Genomic DNA, 13,281 nt, shown 5'->3' on the forward strand with positions numbered 1-13,281 from the left:
GGTATTGCTCCCTTTTTGAACTTGTATCTAAAAAGCAGAAAATCTCATGTAAAGAAGCCAGGAAGAAAAAAGGAAACCATACAAAGATGAGGAGAACTACCAAGTGGKTCTTGGTGCCTGAGGCATGAAACTAATCCAGTGTAAATTTAAACTGATAGGAGAATTTTTGCAWGAAAACCAAGAGCAAGAGTAAGATAGATGGCTGGGAAGAAAATGTATCTCTAGGGCATTCTGAGTTCATGGTCTTAGTCCCAAGATTTCTACTCCTTACAGCTGTACTGAGGGATTTAATATTCCATTTCATTTATAGTTAAACAGAAACACCAAGTAAAACAAAAGTTTTCATACAACTATCAATTTGTTTTCCAGGATTCAATTCAGTTTCTGCCTTGGCCAAGTAATGAAACTGCACTGCAAATTAAAATTGTTCTTTGCAGTATTAAATAGGAACGATGCAAAGTAGAAAGACCACACTGAATGATGCAGACAGTCTCTGGRTACTTTTTGTTTGCCATGTATTTTTCAGCAATGTGATGAAAAATTATTTGTCTTAGTTTTTTAACTTAACAACTTGAAAATATGTTCACAGTCAACAGGAACATTATGACTCGTGGCAAAGCAAGGTGGACACGACCTTCCCCATGCTGTTTGCATTTAGAGTACTTTCTGTGTTCATTTTCAATGTTTAGTCTTCCTTTATAACTTGCACTCTTGTGATGTGTGATAAAATGAGTAACATAACAGACTTTTTCCTCTGTAGTTCTTCAAAGACATAAACACTTCCATTATTCTGTGCTGTAGTTACATAAATACTCCAGTATCTGCTTGATAGAAAAGAGCAGGCAGAACACCAGAAGTGAGCTGGGATTGTCCAGCACTGCCATGACCACAGCCTGTGCTGACTCTGCTGTATGACAGCAAGGCCAGTGTGGTTTAATGCTAACCCAGCATCAGTCACTAGACCTGGGCAAACACTGAAGTGCATTTTCAGCACAAAGTCAGCTTGGATGTGTTTAACGTGAGCGATCTTATGATTAATTTTGTTGTTATATAATCACGGCCCTCTTTGCAGACAAATGTCTTGTATTTTTAATGGTTATTTAATGCTGTACATAATTCTTTGTCAGAGAAGCATTTGATCCTGGCCAAGTTCAAATTGAAACTTCCCAGAGGAATAATCCAAATCTGAATTTCCATATATATTAATAAACTATGTAATACTTGCAGCAACTCACATAATGTAGTTTTGAAATGAGATAGAGCTCATTATCAGTACAATGAGGAGTGCAGACTGTYTCCTGTCAGCAATAATGGAGTGAGATCTACAGTTACTTTCTCTCACTGTCTCTGTAGTCATTCCTGCACAGCAAGGTATGTGTAARTCTTTGCCAGCTTGTTGTGCTGTAGTGGGACACACAGTAGCCYCAGACAATTCCTGTGGTTGCAAGCAGGAGGAGTATATAAATAAATCCTTTCATTCTSTCTGGTTTCATGATGTAACAACAGCAGCAGTGTGCATTGCACAAGTCCAAATGGACCTTCRGGATGCTGCTGCCTGAGGGCAGGGGATGCCACGTTTGAAATCTGCCATCCTSCTTTGAACTTGTGCTCTGGGTATGAGTCTGGAGTGATTCCTTTCTCTTTACACACAGAGGATTTTGGTGTGTGTTGCTGAGGGCTGAAGTGTGAGCTTGGCACCCCAGCCTGTGTTGTGCTGGTGTGTCCTGGTCAGGCTCAGCTGGGAAACACCCTCTGCCCAATACTGGCAATGGCTACCAGCATAAGTAACAAGCCTAAGCCTTTTGTGATCCTGGTCAATGAGCAGGGCTCAGGATCAAAGATGAGAGGCTACTCTTCTTCAGCTTGTAGTTTACAGTGCTTAAYCATCAGCTGAGCATTGGCTCCTATGCTCAACGACAAATATACTCTCTTTTAAATGTGACTGAAAATGAGAAAATGGTCCCCTGCTGGTTTTGCRTGGTATCTGAGCAGAGGATGTAGAAAAACAAGACTGGATCTACTCCAGCTGTGATGCTGAACAGCAAGTTCTGTTCCCAGCTATTCTTTCAACCTCCCTCTGACCTGGCTATGGGCTGTTCTGGAGAAAATGTAGAAAGGAAGTGAGGTTTTAATCTGTGATGCTGAAATTCAGTAACGAATGAAAAAATTGMGGGAGAGGAAAAGAAAGGATGTGATTTAATTGTTTAATGAGACAGTACATTTAGACACTTATATTTTGTGAGTTTTCATTTCTGGAATACATGATGCAGCAGTTTGGCAAAACCCCCCATCCTTCATATAAATGCAGTTCAGTATATTTTTAGGAAAAGGTGAAATATGTCACCTCAGTGAGATTTGTGCAAGTCCATCCACAACAGAACCTGGCTACAGCGGATGGTTCAARCACCTTCATGCAGCACTGAAGTCAATGCAGTAATTAACTAGTTAAGAACTGTAATGTTGGAGACAGGGCAAGCTGAAATTTTCTTTGCTAAACGTGATTATCCAATGGACTTAAGAAAGGAAGCAGATTCCCCACCTGCATTCTTCAGCATATTTGGGTAGTAATCTTCTTTAAATAATGTGACAGGCCCTTTTTGTAGTCCAGTGTCAGAGGATTATATTATTTTCAGAACAATTTATGGGAGATTAGTAGAGACATAGTTAATCATTTGAACTAGCTACAGGTTTTTTAGAAATATTCAAATTAGTGAGTTCTACCTTTTGATCTTTCTGGCTAAAAATCCCTCTGGAATTGATGCAAATTACAATTCAGTAACAACTCGGTTATGAACATGGACCAGTGTGTGCATATGAGTGTGCACACATGTTTACATATGTGGGTAGGTGTCAGTGCCCCTGGAAAGTGGCACATGGTCAGTTAGAGCTGTTCTGTTGTCAGCCAGTTTTGAAAGCAGACGTCTCCACTTGGAGAGGAAATGGAATAACAAAGCAGGGAGAGTAGTAAGCAAACAAAGGTTCTGTTTTATCATGCACAAAGCTCTATATTGCTCGTTGCCAGTCTGGTGCTTTTAGGACAAGCAGATACAGTTTGTGATTTACCTGCAGTGAAGTTGGGGACAGTATAGGAAATGAAGTGACCTTGCTTACTTTTCACACTTTTGAGAAATGTTCTTGTCTTTTAAAAAAGGAAATGTGCTCCAGCACCAGATAAACTGCACCAGCCAAAGGCAACATTGAGTAAGAAACTTTCAAAGAAGCATTGACCCTGCTTAGAGCTTCACTCTCTGTGAAGGGGAAACAGGAGCTAATTAGAGCTTTCTGACACTTCACAGWTCTTGTACTGACATTTCTATGTGCCCACCACATTTCTATGTGGTACCATTTCAAACCTCCTTGCAAAGAGGCCCACATTGACCTGTGTGTGTTACTGAGTTTCTCTGCATAGTTACTGCCTTGCCTGAATTGAAATGYGCTGTTGGTTTGCAGTATAAACACCAGTAAGAGCTGTTTTTTCASAACTGATGGGCATGAGCAGAACAGGAATAATACCAAGTTCTCAGCTGTGCCACCCACAGGAAAATGCAGTACTTGATGTGATAGCACTTGTTTCAGCTGAACTTTCCTTCTTTTTCTGTGTTTCTGAATGGCTGGAGATTATTTTCTTCCTGGTGTCCCACAGTCCACAGCCTTTTCATCCCATACATTTGTAATTTACTAGTCTGAAGCTGCTTGTGTTGCAGATTTATGTGGATTTGATGAGATGTTAATGTTTGGTTTCCTATATCCAAGTAATTTTTAGAACATTTCTTCTTTACCATCCCTCAGTCTCTAGGGAAACGATTGATTGGACCACACAAGCCTTGTTTCCCAAGCTACATGAGCATCTGTAGTCAAAGATAAGTGTCAGGGAGTGTAGATCAATACACCATGTTGTATTTCTAAAGTATTATTYCTTGCCCTACTCACAGTCTCTTGTTTTCCTGAAAACTCAGTTCTGACTTTCAGTGTTTGAAATTTATTCTGTAGAAAATTTCTAGTTACAATGCTATGAAACCTGACAAAAGCTTTTCTTGGTTTCTTCTTGCAAAATTCTGAGTGCACAGCAGTGTATATATGTCTCAGTTGTTGGCAGCTTATGTTGAAAAATAGACTTTTCTGGTAGTCATCTTGTGGATAGAGAAGARCATGGCTTGTTTGAAAATTCAAAAGTACTATCTGCTCATCACAGGCAGAATTGAGAGCCTGGTTCCAGGTACAGTTCAGGCAAACATGGATCTTTTATTTATATTTGTATTTTCTGTTACAGCATAGGTGGAGAAGTAGCAAGAGGAAATGAAGGCAGCTACGTGGGGAAACATTTCCGCATGGGATTTATGACAATGCCTGCTCCTCAGGACAGATTGCCACACCCCTGCTCCAGTGGCTTCACTGTCAGATCYCAGTCTCTCCACTCCGTTGGAGGGACCGATGATGAAAGCAGCAGCTCTCGAAAGCAGCCGCCTCCAAAGCCGAAGMGAGACCCCAACACCAAACTGAGCACCTCATCTGAAACAGTCAACACTGGAACAACAAGTAAAAGTGGGAAACTACCAGACAGGACTGAAGGTAAACACTCTCATTCCTTGGGGGAAAAAAGGGGGTTGATGAAAAGTATTAGATTATCCAGTTGATAATCTTGCATTGAAGAATTACCTGTATATTTCCCTATTTGAATAACAGTGCCAACACAGATATCCTAGATGACTATTTTCTAAATTTTGGACCAGCTTCCAGTTTTGCCTTTGACATTTGTCACAGAACTGTGCCACTTGGATGGTCTGRATGTGTGCTGGAGAGTGAGTTGAATTTATTCAAAGTGAAGGGGAGAAGAGATTGTTGTCATTTGGAATGTAAGCCAATGTCATCTGCCCACCAGCCAAGGACCACTGACCATATCATCAGTGCAAACCACAGCTCTGGAAAGGGTTCTCCTCAACAAAGCAATCAAGAATAGAAACTAATAAAAAGAATASTGCTAGGCCTCAAAACTCCACAGCAAGGAAATATCATCCAACAGTAAAACTTTTACTCATGATATAGTATATTGTCCAAAGCTTCTTTTTGTGTCTGAGACATCATTTTCTYTTCCCACTCTTCCCAGTTACATTTCAGCAAGTGCAGCATTCGGAAGGGAATTAACAAATGGTTTTAGTAAGGATATTGCTTCCTTACTCTGCACTGCTAAAGATGAGCTAACGCTGTAGGGATCATCGTCTTCCTTTATTCCWTGCTGGAAATACATTCTGTGCAGCAGTAGGACCAGCTGTACTCTTTCCTAGGAGAGATCAGAATGACTCTGCTTCACAGTGTGAGCTGTAGGAAGGAACCCTTAAGGACAAATGTATTTGATCAGTGCTGGTGTCTCCCACTGCTGTGTTACATATCGGTTTTGACATCCCATGCAGCACATTGTGCTCCTTGTGCATATCCTTTTTGCTGGGTKTTGTGGCCACAAATACGTGCTAGCTACATTCATGCTATGACCTCTTTTAACCAAATCCKATTTTAAAAAGTTGCCAGTGATAACAAAGATGTAAATGAATGTGTAAATCATGGTGACACATATGTCTATGATTGTGAAGTTGAACACAAGTTGAACAAAGCTGTGGATTTATTTATGCTTTTGGTAGTTATTTTGTATATGGCATTTACCATGACTTCCATAGCTTGTCCTCTTCAAGCGACCATGACATCAGCTCCATGCAGCTAACATGATAAATGCAAGCATTAAGTAGCTGTCCTTAACAAAAGCAGTTTTCCACCATTTTACTGGACCAAAGTCTACACAGAAACCATTTAACTTGTAGTCACAGACAGATTTAAATTCTTATATCAKAAAGTCTTTCAGATTTTAATTTAATACCAAAAGAGAAGTCATGGCACAAACTTCTTGGTCTGATATGCCCTGAGCTGAAAGGCAGGAGATCTTAAGTTACTCAAAACTTTCTTTAAAAAATCCATTTAAAATTATTTTTATAATTCTTTAATATATTCATTAGCACTCTTTCTTCCTGAAAAAAAAGTGATTCTGCCCAACCAGAATCACCAAGACTAGATGAAGTTTGTTTTGCAGACAGTAACAAAAAGTTTAGTGTTTTCTAACTCGTTTAATGACTATTGCTGCAAGTGTGCATTGAGTCACACAGTAYATTGTGCTGTTCAGTATGGCTGACCTTGGCATTATCTCCAGGATGATTAGGAACAGAGTCTGTTTTACATCCATCTCCCAGCCCTTTTCCTCATTTACTGAGAAGCAAGAGAATTTGACAAACCTGAATTAGCAATAATAATGAAAATGACAATTGAAATGTATTCAAATATTTTGCCAGCCTCAGAGCAGTTATGGCAGACCCCCTAAGCAGCCTTTGTCCTCATGGAAATAGGTTTTCTTCATTATTGWCATTCTGGAAGGTTCTGAAAATTTTGTTTCCTTTCCCTCATCTTCTTCTGTCATCTGATATTTGAGTCCAAGGAAAGAATATGTAGTCATGTCTCCTTTCTGCCAGATTTCAAACTTTGAAATTGGTTGGCATTTCTATTTCCAAAGACATTTTTCCTCCTCCACTCCTTGCAGGTTGRGCTTCATCTATCCCATCACATGATGGTTATGAATGACATGTGTGGTACTGTAGTCTCATTCACTCTGGTTCATCTGTATGACAATGGTACTATACCAGAGCCTAAGTATTGCAGAGCACCTTGGATTCTTCATTGTAAGCAAGAGCTGAATATTCATAGCAAGATCTCTGGAAAGAACTGATGAATGAGTAATACTCCATCACTAGTGTAAAAGAGAATACCTAAATGTTACCTTTCAGGGTGAATAAATGCCTTCATGGAACATTAAGAATCTCTATGATGTTTAATTTAKGACATGTATTATGTTCATTCTGCTGTTTTGCATGCGGAGCAGTAATGGGCACTTTCAGGCTAAAATGAGGATGCTCCTGGTGGTTTTCAATTGACAGAACCCTTTAATCACACTGTTGTTTTCATGTGTTCAGAATGTCTGCCCTGCTTCTATATATCTGGTTACTGGGGTTTCACCAAAGAGTTTAATACTTAGAAAGATCCGACTGTAGGGTTTTGTTTCTTTTTTTTGTTTTGATTTAGGCTTTAAAAAAGCAGTCAWATTTTTAAGATAGATATACTAAAAGGTGATACAATATGGTGTTTAGATGAACAGACTGGATTTCYAAGATGTTTTGCTCTCACTAGGAGAGGCTTTGTTATCACCTGTGCACGCCAAGGTAATGTTTGTTTTGATCAATTTTCACAGTCTTATGGCTAATATGGGAATGTTTATATACAAACTATGGTCATATATTGATGTGAGCATCTAAAGATGAGCAGAACCAGATGAAAGTCAAAGTTGATTATCTGCARTATTGTTTAATACAAATATTAGGCAAGCTTTGTCACTGAATATGAAATCATTATGTTGCTTTAAAATTATTTCCTAGCAAATTTTGTATCTGAAATTGTGCTCAGAGAATCTTGTGAAACTCTGATTCTACTAGTCTGTTTTTTTGTGGGCCAGTGATTATGTTTTTACATATGTAGTAGTTCTCATTCTAGTAGCAAACTTTGAATTCAATATATTGTAAATCTGTATCTTCCCAATTTCAGGTGAGAAAGTCCATAGGATACAATATTCATGTTCTCTTTTGGAGGTCTTTGAAAGCTCAGGTCCAAGAACAGGCAAGTTTAACTTTCAGTCACTGTTGTCCATTTTGTACCCAAATATTTGTATATGTGTGTGTCTCACACATTTGCATGTACTTGTGGTATTTGCAGGCTGAATGACTACAGCCTTTTCCAGGAACAATGGAAAATAATGATGAAAAACCCTATTGTTTCTCCATCAACTACTGTGGAATCTCTACAAAAGGGTTGTCACAAAATTGTTCCCAGCTCAATTTTTTAGGGCTGTGCAGAATAATTCAGACTATAATGTCTATTGTCTGACCCTGTGGCTACTTTAAAAAGGAATTTGCTACATTTTCTAGACAACTAGGGACAGCSTCACCATGCATTTTTATTAAACATGTTTACTTTTTGCTTTTTGATAGTGATCCTCTTTATGCAAACAAAAGCAGTTACTGATAGTAACTTTGATACTCTCTTTGTCCATGGTGAAATCAAAATATTAAATTTATCCATCATARTAACATTAACATCTGCCATAACATTAGATTATTTTGAGTATGAGTCTGACTTTACTGCAGAAGAGGCAGTAGAAATTTGGTCATGAGCTTGAAAGACCTTTTCCTCCTGAAGCACAAATAGCAGCAGTGTCACCCACACTGGTTCTGTGCACTTTTCCTATAAGAGCTCTCCTTCCACATTTGTGGGAGTGTGAGAATCTTCCCTTAAATTGCGGTGACACATATTGGCCCTGTCTCGTTGTGCAGCAGCATGGTAACACTTGGGTTTGTTTGGTTCATCCCAGCCTGCGTGGCTCTGCCTGAAAGAGCCCACTCCATCCTGAAGGCATCATTCTCCTTAACTTGACTTCAGCTTTGTTGCTGTTTCCACACTTTGTGTCCCTTCCTGTGCTTTAATATTCCATTTTTCACTCCTCTGGCTGCCTYTCATATGCACCCACTGAACGCCTTCCACCCAATGCATTTCTCCTCTGTGACAGATTTCTGGAAAGTGGCTTTTAAAAAATGTGGGTTGTCTTTTCTTCAGAGTTTTCAAACTCTGGTAGGAACAGCAAACAAATGGAGCTGTGCCCCATGCATCACACATTGGAAGTGAGAAGTGAACAGAAAAGGGTAATTTAAAATAACATTTCAGCGTGGAAGGCATATCTAATCTTGATCCTGAAAGGCWTTTTATTGAGAAAATGCAGGAGTGTAATTAATTGATTTGTTTTCAGTGCCCAATCTTACAGAAAAAGGAAGTAATAAAACAATATAATTGACTCATGTAACCAGCCTCAAGCAGTGTTTTTTGATATGATCACTGCATATCTACAGGAAAGGTTTACAGATCTGCTGCAGTGTGAGCAAAAATGAGGAGATATAAGTGAATTACACTTCAAAAGATAATTTTTTGTTAAAATCCTGCTTAGTAATATAGAGTATTACTTTATGCAAAGAAATACACATAAAATATGTAATTTAATTATACTATTTAATTGATGCATGCATAATATACACAAGTATAATGAAAACACAGCTTCTATATACTTGCATGTATATATAAACATGTGCACACAGATACAAGTCAGAACTCAGAGCAGCATTTTCAAAATGCTATTCATGGTTGTAATTCTGCTGCTGCCAGAACTAAAGGAAAATTTACCTCTGATGTGCGAAAATACTTGCAGGGGATCCACCTCTTGAACCCATTCAATTTGTTTAGTGTTTTTCCTCCAAGTGTCTTGGGGAAGAAGATATCCTTCTTGCTGCTGCCTTCTAAGCCCTTGCAGTGAGCTCAGCAATTTCTAAAGGTGGGCAACTTGTAAGGAAAATTTTCCTCTGGAGACAAGCAATTACAGTAACAGTAACAGGGTTGCAGTCCAGCTGGTCTCTCTCATAAATCTACTTTTCTGTCAGCTAGACTGGTGGCTCTTCATTGTAAATTTGAACTTTTGCTACTCTTATTAAACAGAGTTTGGATTAAAGGGATTTAGCACTTCTGCTGGTTTTGCATAGAGCTGGTTTCCCTTTATTTCCTACCTTAGTGAATAATGTATTTAACCTGAACTTTGAAATTATGTCCTCTGTGGTAACCACGACATGCCCTCTCTTATAGCCAGATCTTATTCCCAGATCTTTTTATCCACGCCTACCAAAGGAAGAAATATCATTAATGAGCCCTAATCAGACCTAACGAGTCTAAAGGGACTGACAGATGAGTTCTGGTGGGTTGACCTGTGGGCAGTGTGAGATGCTCCTGCTCTGGGCTATCTGCTTGGCCTCCTGCTGACATGACAGCCCAGCGCTGACACAGCACAATGCAGTGTTTTAGGGACATGGCTTTGAGGCACGAGTGCTGCTGCACCCCCGTGACAGGAGCGGTGGCACAGGAGTGGGGAGGAGGCTCTGGMGAGCAGCATCCTGCAGCACAGCCTGTCAGAGCCCTGCACAGTGAGCACGGGATTTGTGCCATGGCTCTTGCAATGAGCTCCCTCACAGCCAGGGCCACTTGTCCCTGTGGTTTGCAGTGCTGCTGCAGTGCCAGGCTGTGGGCATGGAGCAGGAAGGGCAGCGTGGCCAGGCAGCTCCAAGGCATCCTCCCAGGGCATGGCTCCTCAGCCAGGTGCTCAGTTTGAGCTGCAAGGGGTCATTGTGCCTGAGAGGCCTCAGTGCTTACATACTGTGCACTGTGTGTTTTCCAGCTCATTTTCCTCTTTCCTACAGCCCGCACTGTGTTTTGAGCGCAGTGGTTTTCCCTGTGGGAAGCTGCAGCTTGGTTCACATTAGCTGTGTAGGTATAATGTGAGCCAATATTGAGCCAATATTGTGTAAAGCAATGTGTTTTCCTTCACATACCTTAATCTGATTCCTGATCTCAGCTCTGCCTTGCCCATTATTGTTAGTATGCTGTGCTGTATCCCTTGCAGCCTGTGAGGCTTGAGAGAGCTTAACTTGAAACTGCACGTTGGGAGAAGGGCTGGCACTGACAAAGGGAAGAGTCAAAGCCAGAAAAGTCAGAAATCACGGCCYTGCCGTCAGTAGAGCGAGGTGGAGCTGGCTTTCAGCTACCATGTATGACTCCAGAGAAGTGTTGTCCTCTCCAGGTTGTGTGGGGATGCACATGGTGCTTTCACAGTGGCCATGCAGCTCCTAATGGAACCCTGGCACRTCTTTCCCTTTGCTCAGCCCTTCCCCTCACAGCCTCCTTGCTGCAGCAGGGATTGGAAGGGTGGAGGGCAGCGCTGGCCTGGGTTTGCCTTGGGACTCGGCCCAACAGTGCCTCTGCTCTGTGTTTGGCCCCTTTTGTTGTTGAAGCATCTTGTCAAACTGATCTGCATTCAAGCAGGTAGGACATGGCAGAGGTTTTGGTCTGTTCTCTAGTATTTAATGGTTTAGAGATTTTCAAAGGTTTTGCTTTTTGGGGTGGTAGTGGTAGTAGTTTGTCAGTGCTTTGGGATTTGGTTTTCTCTGCTTTTTCTGAGATTTCATTTGCCCCTCACTGCAGTGAGTCAGTTTTCAGATTGCAGCTTCCAGAGCTGGGTTATTTCCCTGCACCATCTCCTTCAGCCCTTCTCCTTTTCCAGATCTGCTTTGTGGTCCCTCAGACACACAAGGGCAAGGGGAAAGGAGGGAATGAATCCATTCCAATGGCTGTTTTAATAGCTTTCTGTGCAGAGCGATGAACACAATGCAATTTTTGGAGGGATTTATAAACAAGTTTTGAAGCCACAGAGGGAAYATGTTCTTACCCTCAAGGCACATATGCATGCTCATTAACGTTAATGGAAGCTGCAAGCATTGAACAGCAAATAGACCAGGCACTGGTAAAAGACACGAAGCTCTGTTACCCACTTGGGAACCACACAGTGCCCAGGACTTGGTAGTTGGCACTTCAGCTATGTTCTGCTAGTCYATCCTGTGTACTTACTGACTTTTTTAAATTCTTCTTAATTTAACAAAGCTGCTTCATACATTCCTCCTYGGTCTTTTCACAATAGGATGTTGCTCATTTGCTGAGACTCAGCACCTGGGTAAAAAAAAGTCTAAAATTAAATGTGCAGCCTCCCTGCAGTACMGCTATTGCTCTGCTCTCAAGGGTGATGGAAGCTGTGATGTTCTTGATAATAGAAAAGCTTTAATAATGTGAGTTCAGGGAGTGTTTTGCTGATTTACCAGATTAACTGCAAATGCAGCCAGTCCAGGAGGAGCTGTCTGCCCTAAGCTGAGGCCAGCAAACTCTGCTAAACATTTGTGACTCCTGCTGTGACTGTGTGGGCTTTGCTGCTCTCTGTGCCCCAGTGCTCCAGGGCTTGTGAGAGTTTCTAAGCCTGGTCACAACCYCAGGTCCAACTGCTGGTGAATTCACACCACTCTGTCCTGAATTAGCAAAACCATCTCAGACCTAAGAGCAGTGTTGGGCATAACACAGTCATACTGTATAGGAGATTTTCTCAGGTTGCTGTCCTCTAGCTGTACAGGTCACTGTACCCCCTGGACATGCCAACAAGGCAAGGAAATGTGAGCCACTTATTCATGCAGTCACCTGGGATCTAGGAGAGAGTATTAGCACAGGTTTCMTATTATATGAAAGTCACTAGGCTGCTTTTAGAGCCAGCCCAGCCCTGGAAGTACTTCAGATGAGCTCCTTGAGGTGTCTGAATCAATAATCTCTGCCAGAAAGACCAGAATGAAGAGGCAGTCTCAGAAGAAAGCTAAAGTGCGGGTGGTCTTGTTCACTGCATGGGTAATTTGCAGCCTTGATAGACAGCCCCTATGTAACTTGTAAGATTATTGTATCAATAAATCCATTCATTGTCAGGAGGTCACTGTAAGTCATCATGTTGGTGACTTTATTTCATCTTTTATTTTGTTTATACCTCAGGGGACCATAATACTGAGATATTATGAGCTGAAATACTATGAAACACTAGATTCTTGCATTATTTGCTTCACTGAATGGCTCTGAAGTCAAGGCCAGGAGAGGAGGGGAGGAGAAATCCAGGTTAATTCTCTTGCCTTATTTTGACAGCACATCACAAATTGTTAAGTAAAATTAAATGCCTCTGAAACTGCAAAAATAACAATCTGAGAATACTCCTACTACACTTCTGTTTTACATACTGTSTTTGGCATGTTTGTCTGTTAAAGGCACTATGGACAAATGGGTAAGGGCTTGAGGGATCAAACTGAAATCCTAAAGCCCCTGTTTACTCTCAGAGCTGTCTGTAATAATAGACAAATTGGCAAAATTCATTTCGAATTAAAGGAAAAAACCACAAAGCAGCYGCACTTTTTATTCTACAGCAAATACATTGGATTTGTACCTCTTTGTCTTACCTTATTTTTAAGTGGTGCCCTAATTCTGTTCTCACTTTAACATCCAAATGAGACAAATCCTCATGGAGTGAAGCATGACTGAGCTCTCARAGCATTTTGTGCCCCCTGCATTCACATTGGCTTCACTGGGAATGCACAATTCTTACAGAATCACATCCTAAGAGATTCAAGTCTAGCTCCAGGTGAGATCCTGTCATGGCCAGCCTCTGTTTCATTGCTAATTTCTTTCTAATGACTGTTTGAATACAGTAGTCTTGGTTGGTGCACTGGTTTGCTGCTTTCATCCCTTCCA

At 40.9% G+C, this 13,281-nt stretch overlaps 1 protein-coding gene across 1 annotated transcript in view; it reads left to right on the forward strand.

Moving 5' to 3' along the window:
• Positions 1 to 13,281, forward strand: part of NYAP2 (neuronal tyrosine-phosphorylated phosphoinositide-3-kinase adaptor 2) — a 98,527-nt gene that overhangs the window by 19,471 nt on the left and 65,775 nt on the right. Inside the window, exon 2 of the mRNA XM_057366878.1 lies at positions 4,271 to 4,569. Within this exon, the coding sequence (XP_057222861.1) occupies positions 4,329 to 4,569 (241 nt within the window). The 5' untranslated portion in view covers positions 4,271 to 4,328. The remainder of the gene's footprint in view (positions 1 to 4,270; positions 4,570 to 13,281) is intronic.

Source organism: Malurus melanocephalus, unplaced genomic scaffold, assembly GCF_030028575.1.
Source record: "Malurus melanocephalus ecotype Western Australia unplaced genomic scaffold, MMel_1.1 scaffold_73, whole genome shotgun sequence".
Taxonomy (NCBI): Eukaryota; Metazoa; Chordata; class Aves; order Passeriformes; family Maluridae; genus Malurus; species Malurus melanocephalus.